The sequence below is a fragment of the Capricornis sumatraensis genome, chromosome X (assembly GCF_032405125.1).
Source record: "Capricornis sumatraensis isolate serow.1 chromosome X, serow.2, whole genome shotgun sequence".
NCBI lineage: Eukaryota > Metazoa > Chordata > Mammalia > Artiodactyla > Bovidae > Capricornis > Capricornis sumatraensis.
In genome coordinates this window covers 77,636,061-77,658,277 of record NC_091092.1, presented here as the reverse complement: position 1 = coordinate 77,658,277, position 22,217 = coordinate 77,636,061, and the positions used below count along the sequence as shown (strand labels likewise).

Here is a 22,217-nt window from a genome sequence, read left to right as displayed (position 1 = left end):
TTTAAAACCACATTTAAAACACTCTAAATAAGGGCTATAAATTCTGAAAATCTTGAAGAAAATTCTGAAAAGAATGTGCATTTTAAATGAATACATAGAACTACAAAGAACATCAATTATACTGAAATGGAGTAATAAAAATATTGTTTACTATTAATACACTGAGATGTAGTGGTAGGACTAAAAACCACTGTGAGGGAGGGAATTCCCTGGTGGTCCAGTGATTAGGACTCTGCACTTTCACTGCCATGGGCCTGGGTTCAACCCCTAGTCAGGGAATGAAGATCCTCCATGTGACATGGCCAAAATTAAAAAATAAAACCCACCATGAGTTTGTGGTGGTGAATATCAATGGTATTTTGAAATTGATGCAATCACTATGGAATCTCTGTGATTTCTGTTAGCAAGAAAGTTGTGGTACTGCTATTTCTGTACTTTGTTGCCAACATTCATAATGAAAGGAAACATTAAATTTCAGATAGAGTACAGTAGTGGGGGAGGAGGGGGAGATGTAACTCTTCCCATCCAGATTCAGACATCTGAATTCTTCAGTTTAAAAATCCATGCCTTAGATACTGTTGTAACATTTTACCATGTACCTGTATTCCCCCCCCGCCCCCCCACCAAACTGTCATTATAGGGACTCGAGAAGCACTGTTGTTTTTCAGTGAGAAATACATCTAGGACCTTTAAGTCTTACTCTTCAGATCAAATGGACACAGGCCCTGAAAGCCTCCTGGCAAGCAAATAAATCACGTGGGGGCCTTTTTTTTTTTTTCGTATCAAGGGAGAGAAGAATTTATTAGCTGAATTTTCACGAACATTTGTGTTTGATGGGAGACTTATAAGATGTAGGACACAGCCAATGATGCACTTGCATGATGACAGTCATTCAGTTCTTGTAGGGAAACTGGAACTGGAGTTAGATGCAGACTATGAATTGCTGAATCACAGTATTAACAATGGGATTTTTTTCAATGATACACATTCAGTCATATCACCCTCTCTAAAATAAAAGTCGGCCCTCTCTTTCCATGGTTCTGCATTAGCAGATTCAACAACTGCAGATCAAAAATATAATTTTCAGAAAGTTCCAAAAAGTAAAACTTGAATTTGCCATGAACTGGCAACTATTTACATAGCATTTATACTGTATTTACAAACTTTGCAATTTACATTTATGTTGTATAAGTAAGCGTGGGCGGCTGCGACCAGTGCACTAAGCGTGGGCGAGAGGAGCTACCCCACGTCTTGAGGTCAGGGGCAACGGCCGAGAGTGCCAGGCTGCAACGACGCCAGAACGGCCGGGAGGAGCCACCCCACGTCCGAGGTCAGGGGTGGCGGCCGGGAGGAGCAACCCCATGTCCAAGGAGCACTGGCTGCGGAGGGCCTAGAGGAGCTATCCCACTTTGAAGGTCAGTAAGGGCAGTGGTGAGGAGATACCCTTCATCCAAGGTAAGGAGCAGCAGCTGTGCTTTGCTGGAGCAGCCGTAAAGAGATACCCCACGCCTAAGGTAAGAGAAACCCAAGTAAGACGGTAGGTATTGCAAGAGGGCATCAGAGGGCAGACACACTGAAATCATACAGAAAACTAGTCAATCTAATCACACTAGGACTGCAGCCTTGTCTAACTCAATGAAACTAAGCCATGCCCACGGGGCAACCCAAGATGGGCGGGTCATGGTGGAGAGGTCTGACAATGTGGTCCACTGGAGAAGGGAATGGCAAACCACTTCAGTATTCTTGCCTTGAGAACCCCATGAACAGTATGAAAAGGCAAAATGATAGGATACTGAAAGAGGAACTCCCCAGGTCAGTAGGTGCCCAACACACTACTGGAGATCAGTGGAGAAATAACTTCAGAAAGAATGAAGGGATGGAGCCAAAGCAACAACTATACCCAGCTGTGGATATGACTGGTGATAGAAGCAAGGTCCGATGCTGTAAAGAGCAATATTGCATAGGAACCTGGAATGTCAGGTCCATGAATCAAGGCAAATTGGAAGTGGTCAAACAAGAGATGGTAAGAGTGAATGTCGACATTCTAGGAATCAGCGAACTAAAATGGACTGGAATGGGTGAATTTAACTCAGATGACCATTATATCTACTACTGTGGGCAGGAATCCCTTAGAAGAAATGGAGTAGCCATCATGGTCAAAAGAGTCTGAAATGCAGTACTTGGATGCAATCTCAAAAACAACAGAATGATCTTTGTCCATTTCCAAGGCAAACCATTCAATATCACAGTAATCCAAGTCTATGCCCCAACCAGTAACGCTGAAGAAGCTGAAGTTGAACGGTTCTGTGAAGACCTACAAGACCTTGTAGAACTAACACCCAAAAAAGATGTCCTTTTCATTATAGGGGACTGGAATGCAAAAGTAGGAAGTCAAGAGACACCTGGAGTAACAGGCAAATTTGGCCTTGGAATGCGGAATGAAACAGGGCAAAGACTAATAGAGTTTTGCCAAGAAAATGCACTGGTCATAGCAAACACCCTCTTCCAACAACACAAGAGAAGACTCTACACATGGACATCACCAAATGGTCAACACCGAAATCAGATTGATTATATTCTTTGCAGCCAAAGATGGAGAAGCTCTATACAGTCAGCAAAAACAAGATTGGGAGCTGACTGTGGCTCAGATCATGAACTCCTTATTACCAAATTCAGACTTAAATTGAAGAAAGTAGGGAAAACCGCTAGACCATTCACGTATGACCTAAATCAAATTCCTTATGATTATACAGTGGAAGTGAAAAATAGATTTAAGGGCCTAGATCTGATAGATAGAGTGCCTGATGAACTATGGAATGAGGTTTGTGACACTGTACAGGAGACAGGGATCAAGACCCTCCCCATGGAAAAGAAATGCAAAAAAGCAAAATGGCTGCCTGGGGAGGCCTTACAAATAGCTATGAAAAGAAGCGAAGCGAAAAGCAAAGGAGAAAAGGGAAGATATAAGCATCTGAATGCAGAGTTCCAAAGAATAGCAAGAAGAGATAAGAAAGCCTTCTTCAGCGATCAATGCAAAGCAATAGAGGAAAAGAACAGAATGGGAAAGATTTGAGATCTCTTCAAGAAAATTAGAGATACCAAGGGAACATTTCATGCAAAGATGGGCTCGATAAAGGACAGAAATGGTCTGGACCTAACAGAAGCAGAAGATATTAAGAAGAGGTGGCAAGAATACACAGAAGAACTGTACAAAAAAGATCTTCACGACCCAGATAATCACGATGGTGTGATCACTCATCTAGAGCCAGACATCTTGGAATGTGAAGTCAAGTGGGCCTCAGGAAGCATCACTACGAACAAAGCTAGTGGAGGTGATGGAATTCCAGTTGAGCTGTTTCAAATCCTGAAAGATGATGCTGTGAAAGTGCTGCACTCAGTATGCCAGCAAATTTGGGGAACTCAGCAGTGGCCACAGGACTGGAAAAGGTCAGTTTTCATTCCAACCCCAAAGAAAGGCAATGCCAAAGAATGCTCAAACTACCACACAATTGCACTCATCTCACATGCTAGCAAACTAGTGCTCAAAATTCTCCAAGCCAGGCTTCAGCAATACGTGAACCGTGAACTCCCTGATGTTCAAGCTGGTTTTAGAAAAGGGAGAGGAACCAGAGATCAAATTGCCAACATCTGCTGGATCATGGAAAAAGCAAGAGAGTTCCAGAAAAACATCTATTTCTGCTTTATTGACTATGCCAAAGCCTTTGACTGTGTGGATCACAATAAACTGTGGAAAATTCTGAAAGAGATGGAAATATCAGACCACTTAACCTGCCTCTTGAGAAATCCGTATGCAGGTCAAGGAAGCAACACTTAGAACTGGACATGGTCAAGGTTGTATACTGTCACCCTGCTTATTTAACTTCTATGCAGAGTACATCATGAGAAACACTGGACTGGAAGAAAGACAAGCTGGAATCAAGATTGCCGGGAGAAATATCAATAACCTCAGATATGCAGATGACACCACCCTTATGGCAGAAAGTGAAGAGGAACTCAAAAGCCTCTTGATGAAAGTGAAAGAGGAGAGTGAAAAAGTTGGTTTAAAGCTCAACATTCAGAAAACAAAGATCATGGCATCCAGTCCCATCACTTCATGGGAAATAGATGGGGAAACAGTGTCAGACTTTATTTTGGGGGGGCTCCAAAATCACTGCAGATGGTGATTGCAGCCATGAAATTAAAAGTATCTTACTCCTTGGAAGAAAAGTTATGACAAACCTAGATAGCATATTCAAAAGCAGAGCCATTCCTTTGCCTACCAAAGCCCGTCTAGTCAAGGCTATGGTTTTTCCAGTAGTCATGTATGGATTTGAGTTGGACTGTGAAGAAGGCTGAGTGCCGAAGAATTGATGCTTTTGAACTGTGGTGTTGGAGAAGAGTCTTGAGAGTCCCTTGGACTGCAAGGAGATCCAACCAGTCCATTCTGAAGGAGATCAGCCCTGGGATTTCTTTGGAAGGAATGATGCTAAAGCTGAAACTCCAGTACTTTGGCCACCTCATGTGAAGAGCTGACTCGTTGGAAAAGACTCTGATGCTGGGAGGGATTGGGGGCAGGAGGAGAAGGGGACGACAGAGGATGAGATGGCTGGATGGCATCACTGACTCGATGGACGTGAATCTGAGTGAACTTCAGGAGTTGGTGATGGATAGGGAGGCCTGGCGTGCTGCGATTCATGGGGTCGCAAAGAGTCGGACACGACTGAGTGACTGAACTGAACTGTATAGGTAATCTAGAGGTGATTTAAAATATAATACATGTGAGAATGTATGTAGGATATATGTAAATACTACATCATTTTATATGAGCAACTTGAGCATCTGTGGACTCTAGTATCTGCAGAAAATCCTGCAAGCAACTCCCCTTGGATTTGAGGGACACCTATAATAATTTCTTTTGGTAAGAGCAAAGTTTTGTACTATCAATAGGTAACATTTAAGCTTCAGCTCATCTTTTTCATGCTTCTATCTGTATATTTTATAATACATATAACAGTAACGTGTACTACATGTCATTTACAAGTAGCTTCATATGTGTGTGTGTTAGTTGCTTAGTCATGTCCGACTCTTTGTAACCCCATAGACCACAGCCCACCAGGCCCCTCCATCCATGGGATTCTCCAGGCAAGAACACTGGAGTGGGTTGCCATTTCCTTCTCCAAAATAAACTAGAGACATAAAGAAAAAAAATTTGCTCAGTCGTGTCCAACTCTTTGCAACCCCACGGACTGTAGCCTACCAGGCTCCTCCATCCACGGAACATTCATATGTGTGTATGTGATTAAAAAAAATCTTTGTCCCTAGTTACTGGCAACATGGCTCCCTTGGAATCTATGTAGTAATTTGGCCTTTTTTATGTTAATATGATTGGTGGCTGAGGACCCCTCAAGAGCTTCAGGATGGGGACTGGTCACCAGAAAGACTTAATTAGCGGCTTGGAACTCTTGGCCCTACCCCCTGGCCTCTAGGGAGAAGAGAGGTGCTAGAAATAGTTATTTACCAATGGCCAGTGATTTAAATGATTTAAACAATCATGCCTACACAATGAAACCTCTGTAAAAATATTCTAAATGACAGGGTTCAGAGAGCTTCAGGTTGGTGAACACATCAAGGTGCTGGAAGTGTGACCATGCCCAGAGAGGACACAGAAGCTCACACACACCTCATTCTCCATACCTTGCCCCATGCATCTCTTTCACTTGGCTGTTTCTGAGTTGTAGTTATAAAAACCAGTAATAATAGGTTTTCCTAAGTTCTATGCACTGCTCAAACAAATTACTGAACCTGAAGAAGCAGCCATCCTCAGGAACCCTCCATTTGTAGCCAAGCTGAAGAGAAGTGTGGATAACACGGGACCCTAATACTAGTATCTGACGTGAGGGCAGTCTTATGGGAGTGAGTCCTTAAACCTGTGTGCAGTTTGACTCTAGTCCAGGGAGTGTCAGAATTAAGTTCAATTGTAGAATAGCCAGTTGGTGTCTGCAAAGAAATGGAGAACTGCTAAGGTGTGGAAAAACCCCACATTTGGTGTCAGAAATGTGAGTAAAAGCAGCTCAGTTATTATAGTGGCTTGTTACTAGGTAACACATGGTTAACAATCCATTTCACCCCTTACTGTGTGATCTTGGGCAGATCACAGTCTCACCAAGCCATTTCAATTAAAAAATGGAAATGCTACCCTTGACCTCAAAGGATTACGGTAGGGATTAAACAAGAAACCTATGTAGAGTACCTAATACACAGATGGTACTTGATAAACTCTTCAGTGATAGAGCACAGAATGCTATGCTGCACTTTTTGTTTTTAGGAGGGAACCAAACTCCTTTTCAGTCTACAACCTGAAGATATGACGTGTGATATGGTGGTGACTGACGGATGGCCAAATGGTCTGCAAAGGGACTCCAGGGTAGGGCACTAGTGATAAAGCAGCCCAGCACCAGGTACCTTACCCCAGGCTGGCTGTAGTAAACCAACAGCCTACATGCTAGTGCATGTTAAGTGGGTCTTAGATCTGGAATACTAATGACAGACTTCTGCCTAAATGATTTTTACATGTATTTGTCAATATCAACCATCTCAGTGAAAGAAACTGAATGAAAAATGCTGGAGAAAAGTAACTTTAATATTATTAATATCTGGACTGTGATATACAAAATTGACATTCTCAAATTTAAAATGGCCAGAGTAATGTTACAAAAACTTCTCTAGAAATAACATAGTTCTATTAAGTTTACAGAATATGCCTAAAAGAAAAATATAAGAATACTTGAGTAAAGAAATATTAACCTAGTGCTCAGAATACCAAAATATATGTATGATGGAAAGCAGGAGCAGGTGGTAAATACAAAATTTGCAAAAAAAGTTAGAACAAAAACTCACTTTTTGAGTTCTCTCACCTTAAGCCTGAAGGCTTCATGCTCCCAAAGAATCCAATTATGGGAACAAATTACCTCATACTCAAGTTTTGCTCTAAAATACTATAAAACAGGTTTTATTCTCAAGTTTTATTAAGTTGTTTATACAAACTTAAAGTCATGAGCATGACTTCAGGATCTGAGCTTTTTATGTCAAGTGCTTTAACTAAGCAGTCTAAGGCCTCCTGTATTTTTCCACACTCTTTCAGTTCTTTTCCATGCAAGACAAGAGTGTCATAGTCATTCACAGCCTCCATTGCCTCATCCTGGGGAGAGTCAACCAACTGTCCACCAGACAAAGGCTCAGGGTCACCTGGAGAGGTCTCCTCAGCCAGAGCACCAGGCTTAGATGTACTTAATTGACTGGATTTATTTTCTGAAGACAGTGTTTCTCTGGAAGGATCTTTTGTATGCTCTGGGGCTTCATCACCGCTCTCCTCTGCTCCTTCCTCCAGATAATCTTCAACAACCTTTGCTTCACTGCTGTTGTCAAGTCTTTCCTCCATATCCTCCACGTGGTCTAAAACCACATTAATAAGAGACCTCCTAGAAGCCAGGGATCTCCTAGAGTTTACAGACTTATTTATACTTTCAGATATTTTAGGTGAAAAGAAACTTCCAGGTGGACTGATGTCATTTTTGGGAGTTGAGGCATCAAATTGTTTTACAGATAAAAATGGGAAGGGAGATGTGTTGAATGGATTTGTGCTTGAAGTATCTTTAAAAGTATGTTCACCTTCGTCATCTGAATCAAGTCGTCTGGCTTTTCTTCTGATATTCACATTAACTATTTCTGGCTCATCATCTTCCTCAGAAAGATCCACACTGAGACATGCTTTGCTATGCACTGACTCTGCTCTGGAATTAGCTGCAGAGCCACACAAGCTATTTTCTTTCTCCACGTGCTCCAAAAACTGACTGGAAAGATTTTGTCCATTGTCTGCAGAGTCTTCCAAGAAAAGATTGAAATCACATGCATACTGTGCTGAAGAGGCTAAAGGTTCCTCTTCCAATTTGGCCTCATTTGTTTGAGCATCCTGCAGTGTACTGTGGGCTGCTGCTAAGTCATCATCAGCTATTTTAATAACAGATACATTCAATTCTGGCCTTTGATATTCCTTTGTTTTGGGATTAGCAGGCGAGGGATTGCAGTGATGTAAAATCTCATCATCCTCTAGTTGATCTAGATTTGGTCCAAGATCAACACTGGCTGACTTGCTAGGTAAATAATTAAAACTTCCCAGAGGGCTCTCTTGCTCTGACTTCTGCATAAACCCCTCTTGTGATGCCTCTTTTTGTAGCGCCATCCCTGATAAAGAGTCAGGGAAAATCTCTTTGACATCTCCACACCCCTTGGGTAAAGTAGTGACAAAGTCATCATCAAATGTACTTACACATGGGTGCCTACCATCTTGTGGGATGGTATCATTCATCTTTGTCCTGGAGAGATCTTTCTCACCCTCTTTGGGCAGATCATCAATGATTACGCTGGCCATTAGAGAACTGATTTCTTCTTCCTGGGTGTGATAAATAGGTAGACGAGATGAAGGCTGAGGCTGTGGTTTATTTACTTCAGGATGTTTCTTCTTTGTTTGATATACAGGTTCTCTCAGCCAGATGCCCTCATTCCCCGTTTTTTGTCTTTCCATTAAGAGCTCTGTATTTTGAGACTCGCATTCAACAAGGAATTGAGCTTTCTGAACCCTTTGTTGAATATAGTGAGAGTCTTTGATCACATCAAGCTCTTCTTTAACAGACAGGTCACGTGTGTACATCAAGTCATGGTCTGAGATTCCAGCGATCCTCAAAGAGTGCAGGAAGGCAATATGTTCATCTAGGTTCTTATCAGATCTCCTCTGAGCAGCATGCAAAGACTGAAGCTGCAGCTGGGTTGCAGAGTTCTGAAAATCCTCAATTGTAAAGAGCTCTCTCAATTCTTGTTTACTAAAATATCGGAAAGGGTTCTTCTTATCACCAGTAGTTTGTCTTATTAATGAGTCCTTGAAAACCTGTCTTCTGTATATTTTTTCCTCTACAGTTCCACAAGTGATGAGCCTATAAACTACAACATTTTCTTTCTGTCCAATTCGGTAAACCCTATCCACAGCTTGAGCATCAGTTGCAGGATTCCAGCTAGGGTCAAAGATGACCACTCTGCTTGCTGCAGTTAGTGTTAAGCCAACACCACCTACTTGAGTGGTAAGCAGAAAAACAGAGTAATCTTTATTTTGCTGGAATAAACTAATTCTTTTTTCTCGTTCCACAAGATGAGTAATTGTTCCATCGATTCGCAATATCTTAAAGTGCCTATTCTTTAAGAGACGTTCAATGATGTTTAGAATTCGTCTTGACTGGGAAAACACCAGAGTTTGATGCCCTTCGTCTCGCAGTTTCTTAAGCAGGTCCATTAGAAATACCATTTTTCCAGATTCTCCCATCAGTGTATCATCACTTATTTGATCAATATGGTCTACATCTGAGGAATCTTCCCCTTCAATTTCATCCTGAACAGAGAATTTGGCAGCTCCTAGATTCAGCAAACCACAAGCTCGTGCAGACAGCAGCCTAGGATGATCACAGAGCTTCTTTAAGACACCCAGCTCAGCCAAAGGTGAGCGTGTCTCCATTAACAACTCCTTGATATGATCTAGAGACACAAATTTCCTGTATATTTCTTCTTGTAAAGGTACAAGACGTATCCAAATAATTAAATCATTTTTCCTGGAAAGGGAAGGCATTTCACATATAGCACCAACATCCGGACTCTTTTCACTAAGCTGGGCCTCTGGGTTGTTTGACTTTTTCTTCTGTACCTCTTCTTTAGTCCTCCTGAGAAAATAGGGCTTTATGATCGCCATTAAGTTTTCAGATATTTTAAATCCCAAAGCTTTTTCCTCTGGGGTAGCATCCTTCTCTCTTGCTCTAGTAATAGGATTTTCATACTCCATTTTAAAAGTTCTTAATGTTCCTAGCAGGGACCCTTGACAAGCAAAATCAAATAGGGACCATAGTTCTTGTAAATTATTCTGGATTGGGGTTCCTGTGAGGAGGATGCGATTACTGGCAGGGATTGCACGAGCACATATTGCTGACTTGGTAGATGAGGTTTTTATTTTATGTGCTTCATCAAGGATGACATAGTCCCACAAAAACTCTTGGCCATTCAAGCTGGAAAGCTGCTGCCAATTATTGATTAACATTTGGTATGTGGTGATAATGACACCATTCCTTTGCTGAATCCGACAGAGGTTTCTGGTACGTTCATCCTTGCTAGGACCATGAAAGGTTTTGACTCTCATTCCTGGAGTCCACTTGACAAATTCTCTTAGCCATATGCTGATAAGACTGGTTGGCATGATCAGAAGCACATGGTTCACAAGTGAAGCATCAAACATACCAGAAAGGAAAGCAATAATTTGAACAGTCTTTCCTAACCCCATATCGTCTGCCAGAATGCCACCTTTCCTTCCATCCCTATACAGGCTATAGAGGAAAGCTACACCTTCCTTCTGGTACTCATATAGTTGGTTGTGCAGTTCTTGATAAAGCAGCAGGCCAGAGTTGCACACATCTATGAATTCATCATCTCCATGTTCTGCCAACTCCTCCAAGGCTTCCTGTATTTTTTGGATTCTGCTCATCACCTTTTCGTTAGGAAAAATGTCCTTTGCCAAGTTGAAAAGTTTAAGTGCTTCTTCCAGATCTCCATTCTTAGTTGCTTCTTTGGCCTCCTTCACGTATCTGTAAAAATAAGGTTAAAAAAAGCTATGCATACATAGAGAGAGACTGATAGGGAGAAGATTAGAAAGGAAACAAATTGAACACTCAGTCTAAGAATGCTTTAGAGTCCATTTTGGAACCCAAACCATAGTTGAGCTTTCAATATCCTCAATTCAGGATGGGAAAGATTAGCACAGAAGATACCAATGAAAGCTGGCATCACTTAAAGACACAAATATCCACCAAACCCTGCTAGCAACACTTCAGGTACTAATTGTAGGAAATAACCAACCTATATTGTGGGAGCATGGAAACAAGAACATATATAAGCACTTCTCAGGCCTTATTTTTCTGGATCTCTGTGATGCATTTCACACTGTTGATCACTCTGTCCTTGCAAATCCCTCCCTCCACTGGATTCATATAGATTCCTCCTGGTTTCCTCCCCCATCATTAGCCATTTCCTCTTTGTGTCTTTCTTAGGTTCCTATTCTTCCTCCCCAAAGGCTCAGTCCTAGCCCTCTTCTCACTCCTTTTCCTTTCTCCTTATTGTCTCCTAGAGCTTCCACTCCCACCTATGTGTTCCTAACTCCCAAAACACTTTCTCCAACCCAAGGCTTGCCCTCAGGCTCTCGTCTAGACCCATATTCCAACTGCCTTCTGTACATCTCCACTTGAAAGTTTTACAGGCACCTCCAATTCAATTAATTCCAAATTAAACTTATTATTTCCCCTCTTAAGGCGTACTTCTCTGTTTGCATGGTAATAAACGACAGTAACATCCACTCAGCCATACAAGCTAAAAATCTAAAGATCATCCTTGACTCCAACCCAAATGAGTGATCCTTGACTTCTCTTTCTAACCACCTCATCCCTTAGCCAACAGTCCCCCAAGCCCTCCTAACTTTATTTCCCAAAAATAACCTGTGTCTTGCTCTCTCATCTCTACCACTACTGTGGTCCAAGTCACCATCATCTCTGGATTGGATAACTACAACTTCCTACTCATCGGTTTCCCTACGTCCACTCTTGGCCCCTCCAACATATTCTCTGCACAGGAGCCAGAGATATTGTCTTAAAACATAAAAGAAATTGTGAGTCGTTTGCTTAAAAGTCTTCAGTGGTTTACAGTTGATAGATTTTGAAAGGGTGCCACAACAATTCACTGAGGAAAGAGTAGTCTTTTCAACTAAATATCCATGTGCAAAAGAATGAAACTGGTCCCCTACCTCACAACATACACAAAAATTAATTCAAAATGAATCAAAGACCTAAATATAAATGCTGAAACCACAAAACTCTTAGAAGAAAGTTAGGTGTCATAGGTATAACTCTTTGTCATGACCTTGGATTTGGCAATGGTTTCTTAGATATGATGCCAAACACATGTGCAACCAAAGTAAAAAATAAATTGGGCTTCATAAAAGCTAAAAACATTTGTGCTTCAAAGGATGCCATGAAGAAAGTAAAAAGACAACCCAAGGAATGAGAGAAAATACTTGCAAATCTTGTACCTGATAAAGGATTTGTACCTAGAATATATAAAGAACTCTTACAACTTAATAATTAAAAGACAAACAGGGACTTCCCTGGTGGTCCAGTGGTTAGGACTCAACACTTTCACTGCCATGGCCCTGGGTTCAATCCCTCATCAGGGAACTAAGATCTCCCCCCCCCCAAAAAAAAAGACAAGTAACCCAATTAAAATGGACAAAGTATCTGACTATTTCTCCAAAGAAGATATACAAATAGCTTACAACCACATGAAAAGATGCTCAACATTATTAGTCATCAGGGAAAATGCAAACCAAAACCACAGTAACACTTCATGCCCATTAGGATGACTAGAATCAAAAAGAGAAAATACCAAGTGTTGACAGCAACACGAAAAAGTGGAAAAATTGAAACTCTATAACACTGTTGGTAGGAATGTAAAATGGAGTTGATGCTTCAGAAATTAGTCCATCAGTTCCTTAAAAAGGTACACATAGAGTTACCATGTAATTTAGGAATTCTACTCCCAGGTATATACCCAAGAGAAATGAAAACATTTGGTCACAGAAAATCTTGCACATGAATATTCACAGCAGTATTATATTATTCACTAAACCAAAAGGGGAAATAACACAAATGTCCATCAAATGATGATATACCAGATAAAAAGGTGATATGCCCATACAAGGGAATATTATGCAGCCATAAAAAGGAATGAAATAATGCTACAGCATGAATGAGTCTTAAAAATATTTTGCTACATGAAATAATAGGCCAATCACTCACTGATACAGAGAACAAATTAGTGGTTACCATTGGGGAGGGGAATGGGGGTCATGGCGGGCAACATAGGGGTGAGGGATTAAGAGGTACTATCAAGTATAAAATAAGCTACAAGGGTATACTGTACAACACAGGAAATATAGCCAAAATTTTATAATAACTATAAATGGAGTATAAGCTTTAAAAATTGTGAATCACTAAATCATACACCTGTAACTTACATAATATTGTACATTAACTGTACATAAAAAAGCCAGTCACAAAAGGGCATATATTTTATCATTCTATTTATATGAAATGTCCAGGTTAGGCAAATTCACAGAGAAAGTAGATTAGTGGTTGCCAGGGGCTGGCGGCTTGGGGCATTCATGGACTGGAAAGGGTATGATGGCTGAAAGGTAAGGAATTTCTTTTAAGGGTGATGAAAATGTTCTAAAACTAACTGTGGTGATGGGGTGCACAACTCTGTGAACATACTAAAAATTATTAAACTGTACTCTTTTATGGTTTGAGAATGGAATGGTACATCAACAAATCTGCTAACAACAACAAAATCTTCAGTGGCTTCCTATGGCCTAAGAATGAAGTTTAAGCTCTGTAGCCTGGCATTCCAGGCCCTGACTGATACAGCCAGGAAATGCTGATCTCTCTGCCTTAACTTCTGCCACTTCCTGCCTCAAACATTTTCTTTTAACCCCTTATGTCCATCATACTACTTTATCCTCTAAAGCTTAGCCTCACACTACCTTCCTCTTCTGGACTATACTCTTCTCCAAGCTGACCTCACTTATTCTTTAAGACACTGTTTCTCAATGTTCTGCACAATCTCCTGGCTGCTGCTGCTGCTAAGTCGCTTCAGTCGTGTCTGACTCTGTGTGACCCCACAGACGGCAGCCCACCAGGCTTCCCCGTCCCTGGGATTCTCCAGGCAAGAACACTGGAGTGGGTTGCCATTTCCTTCTCCAATGCATGAAAGTGAAAAGTGAAAGTGAAGTTGCTCAGTTGTGTCTGACTCTTCGCAACCCCATGGACTGCAGCCTACCAGGCTCCTCCACCCATGGGATTTTCCAGGCAAGAGTACTGGAGTGGGTTGCCATTGCCTTCTCCACAATCTCCTGGAGGGCTTGTTAAAACACAGATTGCTAGACCCCAACATCAGATTTTCTGATTTTGTAGTGAGGCCCAAGAATTTGCAGTTCTACAAAGCTGCTTTAAGATCAGGCCTCACCTGTGGTTCCTCTAGGATGCCTTTCATCCCTACCCTCCCCCATCAGTTGTTCCACCTCAATACTCCCCTATATGTTCATCTCTATCAGTACATTTAACACACTGTATTAAAATCACCATGAAACAATCTAGCTGTATTACAAATGTATGAAACAACCTCACTGAAGAGGTTGGAGGGAAAATGTGCTGACCTAAGTAACCTAGGAAATTAATGAAGTCTGTAAGAGTAAAACCAAAAGAAACATAAGCATGTACTCTAGTGGATACAGTTGTTTCCCATGGGGGTATGAGGTAAAAGTTCTGATATGAAATGCATGTATGCTAGAGTTAAAGAATTAAGTAAATGGATGGCAATAATGGGAGCCATGTTTCTCACTGCTGGAATGGGAATTTACAGACTGGTTAAGAGAAGGTTACAATGATCCAGGCGGTAATGGATCAGAATTAGAAACATCACTATAAACCTATGTTCAACATAAATACAGATCAGTTCAGTTCAGTTGCTCAGTCGTGTCCAACTCTTTGTGACCCCACAGACTACAGCACGCCAGGCTTCCCTGTCCACCACCAACTCCCAAAGCTTGCTCAAACTCATGTCCAAGTCGGTGATGCCATCTAGATAGATAAACACAGATAGTTACAGCTAAAAATATTTACAGATGTGGATATACGTGGGTTAGTGTGTATATATATATATATATATATATATATATATATATATACACACACACACACACACATATTTCCTCACTCTATCAGCTAAGAGGGCCTAGAAGCAAGGAAACCCCAGCAGTAACAAGCACATCAAGCACCCAGATCTTGATTTCTAGTACCATTTGCCAATAAAAGGACCAGATCTCCTTGGAAAAATGGCATTCTAGGGTTATGGCAAGAAATCTATAAGATGAGCCTGGAGCATGCTGTATTGTCAGAAAGTAAGGAAGTGGTCAAATACAAACAACATCCCACAATGACAGGAGTATGTCAGAGACACAAGTGCCAAATGAAAGAGCTCCCAATGGTCAAAGCCAGAACAATTTGAGCAATACAATAAAGTAGTATTGGGTTATAACTCAAAGTATAAAATAAATATTCATGAGTCCACAGATATATTAGTCCAATATAAATGAGTGAATAAGTATAGGAAATGAGGCAAATCTCCTGTGCAGAAGAATTTCAAATAATTTATAGATACTCTACCCTCAGGAAAATGAAGCATAATTCCTAATCCTTAACTATGTAGTACACACAGTAACATCCTTCCAAAGAGTACAGTATGGAAAAGTGCAGTACAGAAAAGAGTACCTTTAAAGTGAAGAAACTGGGAATTTCTTGGTGGGCCAGTGGTTAGGACTCCGTGCTTCCACTGCAGGGGGCACGGGTTTGGTCCCTGGTTGGAGAACTAAGATCCCACAAACCATGTGGTGTGGCCAAAAACAAAACAAAAATAAAATGAATAATCTGGCAAACAGTACCTCAGCCAGGTGACTACAGTCAACATCAACAGTGATAAGTCATGTGGGTAATATGTACCCTTTTTTGGTTTCCCTGATAGCTTAGTTGGTAAAGAATCCGCCTGCAATGCAGGACACCCTGGTTCGATTCCTGGGTCAGGAAGATCTGCTGGAGAAGGGATAGGCTACACAGTCCAGTATTCTTGGGCTTCCCTTTTGGCTCAGCTGGTAAAGAATCTGCCTACAATGCAGGAGACCTGGGTTTGATCCCTGGGTTGGGAAGATCCCCTGGAGAAGGGAAGGGCTACCCACTCTAGTATTCTGGCCTGGAGAATTCCATGGACTGTAGAGTCCAAGGGGTCGCAAAGAGTCAGACACGACTAAGTGACTTGTACTTTCACTTTGACATGGTTTAATGAAAAGGGTAATTTACCTCTGTAGTCTCCCCACCCCCACCCCAAAACCAAAAGCCCCAGTCTAAACATAAGCAGTACACTGACAAATCCCAACTAGGGGAACAGTATACAAACTGCCTGATCAATACTCCTCAAAATGGTCAAGGTCATCAAAAATACTGGCAAGTCTAAGAAACTGTCACAGGCAAGAAGAACCTAAAGAGACAGATGATAAAACGTAATGTGGTGTCCTAGACAGGATACAAAAAGGATATTAGGCAAAACCTAAGGAAATTCAAATAAGTATGGATTTACTGAGTAATAATGTATCAGTGTTAGTTTATTATAATGTACCACACAAATGTAAGATGTTAAGAATATAGGAAACTAGGTTTCGGATATATGGGAACTCTCTGTATTATCTTTGTGATATACTTGTAAATCCAAAACTACTCTAGAATTAAAAGTTTTTTTAAAAAAAAGAAAAAAAAAAGTCCATTTGTGGACTTGCCTGTTGGTGTGGTGGATAAGAATCCACCTACCAATGCAGGGGACATGGGTTCAATCCCTCATTCAGGAAGAGCCCACATGACATGGAGCAAATAAGCCTGAATACCACAACTACTGAAGCTGAAGCTTCAATACTTTGGTCACCTGATGCAAAGAGCTGACACATTAGAAAATATCCTGATGCGGGGAAAGACTGAGGGAGAAAGTGGAGAAGGGGACGACAGAGGATGAGATGGTTGTATGGCATCACTGACTCAATGGACATGAGTTTGAGCAAGCTCTGGGGGATGGTGAAGGACAGGGAAACCTGGGAGCAGAGAGGAGGTGGGGAAGAGGAAGAGAAGGCTGGGCAGGATCAATTCATTCTCCCTAGGAGAACACAGGGAGCAATTTCCAGGCTGGGAACAACAGGGAGGGAACACATTTCTGCCCATCAACAGAATCTGGATTAAAGATTTACTGAGCATGGCCCTGCCCATCAGAACAAGACCCAGTTTCCCCCACAGTCAGTCTCTCTCATCAGGAAGATTCCATAAGCTTCTTATCCTTATCCCTCAGAGGGAAAATGAAAGTGATGTTGCTCAGTCATGTCCCACTCTTTGCAATCCCGTGGACTATAGCCTACCAGACTCCTCTGTCCATGGAATTCTCCAGGCAAGAATACTGGAGTGGGTTGCCATTTCCTTCTCCAGGGGATCTTCCCAACCTAGGGATCGAACATGGGTCTCCCACATTGCAGGCAGACGCTTTACCCTCTGAGCCACCAGGGAAGTATCCTTTAGGGGGAAGACAGAATGAAAACCACAATCACAGAAAACTAATCAAACTGATCACATGGACAACAGCCTTGTCTAACTCAATGAAACTATGAGCCAGGCCGTGTAGGGCCAACCCAAGACAGACAAGTCATGGTGGAGAGTTCTGACAGAATGTGGTCCACTGGAGAAGGGAATGGCAAAGCACTTCAGTATTCTTGCCTTGAAAACCCCATGAACAGCATGAAAAGGCAAAAAGATAGGACACTGAAAGATGAACTCCCCAGGCTGGTAGGTGCCCAATATGCTATGGAGAAGAGTGGAGAAATAACTCCAGAAAGAATGAAGAGACAGAGCCAAAGCAAAAACAACACCCAGTTGTGGATGTGACTCGTGATGGAAGTAAAGTCTGATAGTGTAAAGAACAATACTGCATAGGAACCTGGAATGTTAGGTCCATGAATCAAGGTAAATTGGAAGTGGTCAAACAAGAGATGGCAAGAGTGAACATCGACATTTTAGCAAACAGTGAACTAAAATGGACTGGAATGGGTGAATTTAACTAAGATGACCATTATATCTACTACTGTAGGCAAGAATCCCTTAGGAAAATGGAGTAGCCCTCATAGTCAACAAGAGTCCGAAATGCAGTACTCGGGTGCAATCTCAAAAACAATGATCTCTGTTAGTTTCCAAGGCAAGCCATTCAATATCACAGTAATCCAAGTCTATGCCCTGACCAGTAATGCTGAAGAAGCTGAAGTTGAATGGTTGTGTGAAGAACTACAGGACCTTCCAGAACTAACAACCAAAAAAGATGTCCTTTTATCATAGGGGACTAGAATGCAAAAGTAGGAAGTCAAGAGATACCTGGCTTCTGCTGCTAAGTCGCTTCAGCCGTGTCAGACTCTGTGTGACCCCATAGACGCCAGCACAACAGGCTCCACCATCCCTGGGATTCTCCAGGCAAGAACACTGGAGTGGGTTGCCATTTCCTTTTCCAATGCATGAAAGTGAAAAGTGAAAGTGAAGTCGCTCATTCGTGTCTGACTCTTTCAGACCCCATGGACTGCAGCCCACCAGGCTCCTCCGTCTATGGGATTTTCCAGACAAGAGTACTGGAGTGGGGTGCCATTGCCGTCTCCCAGAGATACCTGGAGTAACAGGCAAATTTGGCCTTGGAGTACAGAATGAAGCAGGGCAAAGGATAACAGAGTTTTGCCAAGAGAAAGCACTGGTCATAGCAAACACCCTCTTCCAACAACACAAGAGAAGACTCTACACATGGACATCACCAGATGGCCAACAGCGAAATCAGACTGATTATATTCTTTGTAGCCAAAGATGGAGAAGCTCTATACAGTCAACAAAAACAAGACCAGGAGCTAACTGTGGCTCTGATCATGAGCTCCTTATTGCAAAATTCAGACTTAAATTGAAGAAAGTGGGGAAAACCACTAGACCATTCAGGTATGACCTAAATCAAATCCCTTATGATTATACAGTAGAAGTGATAGATAGATTCAAGGGATTAGATCTGATAGATGGAGTGCCTGAAGAACTATGGATGGAGGTTCGTGACATTGTACAGGAGGCAGTGATCAAGACCATCCCCAAAAAAAGAGATGTGAAAAGGCAAAATGGTTGTCTGAGGAGGCCTTACAAATAGCTGAGAAAAGAATAGAAGCTAAAGGCAAAGGAGAAAATTAAACATGTAACCATTTGAATGCAGACTTCCAAAGAATAGCAAGGAGAGATAAGAAAGCCTTCCTCCATGATCAATGAAAAGAAACAGGAAAACAACAGAATGGGAAAGACTAGAGATCTCTTCAAGAAAATTAGAGATACCAAGGGAACATTTCATGCAAAGATGGGTACAATAAAAGACAGAAATGATATGGACCTAACAGAAGCAGAAGATATTAAGAAGAGGTAGCAAGAATACACAGAAGAACTATACAAAAAAGATCTTAATGACCCAGATAATCACAATGGTGTGATCACTCACCTAGAGCCAGACATCCTGCAATGTGAAGTCAAGTGGGCCTTAGGAAACATCACTACAAACAAAGCCAGTGGAGGTGATGGAATTCGAGTTGAGCTATTTCAAATCCTAAAAGATGATGCTGTGAAAGTGCTTCACTCAACATGCCAGGAAATTTGGAAAACTCAGCAGTGGCCACAGGACTGGAAAAGGTCAGTTGTCATTCCAACCCCAAAGAAAGGCAATACCAAAGAATGCTCAAACTACTGCACCATTGCACTCATCTCACATGCTAGCAAAGTAATGCTCAAAATTCTCCAAGTCAGGCTTCAACAGTACATGAACCATGAACTTTCAAATGTTCAAGCTGGATTTTAAAAAGGCAGAGGAACCAGAGATCAAATTGCCAACATCCACTGGATCATTGAAAAAGCAAGAGAGCTCCAGAAAAACATCTACTTCTGCTTTATTGACTATGCCAAAGCCTTTGACCATGTGGATCACAACAAACTGTGGAACATTCTTCAAGAGATGGGAATACCAGACTACCTTACCTGCCTCCTGAGAAATCTGTATGCAGGTCAAGAAGTAATTAGAACTGGACATGGAAACACAGAGTGGTTCCAAATTGGGAAAGGAGTATGTCAAGTCTATATACTGTCACCCTGTTTATTTAACTTATATGCAGAGTCCATCATGCAAAATGCCAGGCTGGATGAAGCACAAGTTGGAATCAAGATTGCTGGGAGAAATATCAATAACCTCAGACACCCATATGACACCACCCTTATGGCAGAAAGTGAAGAGGAACTAAAAAGCCTCTTGATGAAAGTGAAACAGGAGAGTGAAAAAGTTGGCTTAAAATTCAACATTTAAAAAACTATGATCATGGCATCTGGTCACACTATTCATGGCAAATAGATGGGGAAACAGTGAGAGACTTTTGGGGGGCTCCAAAATCACTGCAGATGATAACTGCAGCCATGAAATTAAAAATGCTTACTCTTGGAAGAAAAGCTATGACCAACCTAGACAGCATATTAAAAAGGAGAGATATTACTTTGCAAACAAAGGTCCATCTAGTCAAAACTATTGTTTTTCTAGCAGTCATGTATGGATGTGAGAGTGGGACTATAAAAAAAAAGCTGAGCACCGAAGAATTGATGCTTTTGAACTGTGGTGTTGGAGAAGACTCTTGAGAGTCCTTTTGACTGCAAGGAGATCAAACCAGTCAATCCTAAAGGAAATCAGTCCTGAAAAATCACTGGAACAACTGATGCTGAAGCTGAAACTCCAATACTTTGGCAATCTGATAAGAAGAACTGACTCATTGGAAAAGACCCTGATGCTGGGAAAGACTGAAGGCAGGAGGAGAAGGGGACAATAAAGGATGAAACGGCTGGATGGCATAACCAACTCGATGGACATGAGTTTGAGCAAGCTTCAGAAGTTGGTGATGAACAGGGAGGCCTGGTGTGCTGCAGTCCATTGTGTTGCAAAGTCAGGCATGACTGAGTGACTGAACTCAGGGAAGCCTGGCGTGCTTGCATTCCATGGGGTCGCAAAGAGTCAGGCATGCCTGAGTGACTGAACAACCACAACTACTGGAGCCTGTGCACTCTAGGGCCCGCAAGCTGCAACTACAGAGCCCGTGTGCCACAACTACTGAAGCCAGCATGCCTAGAGCCTGTGCTCCACATCAAGAGAAGCCAGAGCAATGAAAAGCCTGCACACCTCAACAAAGAGTAGCCCCCACTGGCTGCAACCAGAGAAAGCCTGTATGTAACAAGGAAGACCCAGTGCAGCCAAAAATAAAACAAAATTTTAAATGGTGACTGTCTGCCTAGACTTCTTACCACCAGCCCAAGACTCATACTTCTGGGTTCTTTCTACCCATCCTCTGAAACATCCACATTTGTCAACCTTCTGCCTGAACTACAACTGGAGTTTACAGTATTTGTTGGACAGCACCATTTTCTGGCTGGGTCAAACCCCTGCTGTCAGCCAAATTACCTTCCCAGTCCCTGGAACACCCTAATTAGCAGATCTAACACTGTATCTCAGTTCTTCCCCTCCACCCTGTCTGCTCCAACAATAAAGTTAGACCTAGGACAGTATTCTTTCCCTATAATGGAACTGGGGGAAAAATGAAACCTGCTTTTTATAGCACTGCTCTGGATATCTTATTATTTACAAAACTACAACGCTTTCTGTAATACAGTTTGGTTTAGCTACTTAACCTCCAATCCTGGGCTTGGAAGGAAAACATGTCATTTTTACTACTACTGCAATCATGTGTCCATCTATAACACATTGTATTCCTAATGATCTGGAGAACTCAGCTAATAGTTTAAGGGCTCAAATATTTTTTCCAAAATTGCTCCCCTATTCTCCTTGGGCCTGGTTGGGAGAAGCCAGGACTGCTTGGGAGCCAAGAGGACAAGGGAAGAGTAACCAATTCAGCAGAAAGAACATCCTCTCCAGCAGGACAACAAGGAGAAAAAGAGTGCTAGAGTGTGGGGAGAAAGTGTCAGTTTTTATTTTCATTTGCCCATTTAATAATTTCCAAAAGATATTTACATATGAAGCTCTAGTATATTAAAGAACTATTCAGATGCAAAACCATCAACCCAAAAGAGATTTTAATTTCATAGCAAGGGATAATAAAACCTTTTACATTTTAATGATTATACCCCAAATTACATGCTTAGAATATGGTTCCCTTTAAGGAATGTTTTGAAGGACACATAGACTGTATACAAACAACTGCTGGAGAAAGACACAACCATTAAACACAGCCTCTACCTGCAAAGCTACCCTTTCATTGGCAGAACTGCCCAGCTACTAATTCCCTGGATCCTAAACCCACCTGAATATCTTTGCCTTAAAGTAGCCACTTAAAACCATTTCTTCCCAAAAGCACTTTCTGTTTCCCCAGATGCAAAAATCTGCCTCAATCACAG

The 22,217-nt window shown here is 41.6% G+C and overlaps 1 protein-coding gene and 1 non-coding gene across 2 annotated transcripts in view; one reads left to right on the top strand and one right to left on the bottom strand.

Annotated features, from left to right (window-relative positions):
* The first annotated feature begins 206 nt into the window (after nt 1-206).
* Nucleotides 207-279, top strand: TRNAE-UUC (transfer RNA glutamic acid (anticodon UUC)). Its single transcript has one exon. It is a non-coding gene; the product is annotated as a tRNA-Glu (tRNA).
* Nucleotides 280-7,015: 6,736 nt separating this feature from the next.
* The window catches only part of ERCC6L (ERCC excision repair 6 like, spindle assembly checkpoint helicase), a 32,363-nt gene continuing 17,161 nt past the window's right edge, over nt 7,016-22,217 (bottom strand). Inside the window, exon 2 of the mRNA XM_068963070.1 lies at nt 7,016-10,673. Coding sequence (XP_068819171.1) covers nt 7,016-10,673 — 3,658 coding nt within the window. The remainder of the gene's footprint in view (nt 10,674-22,217) is intronic.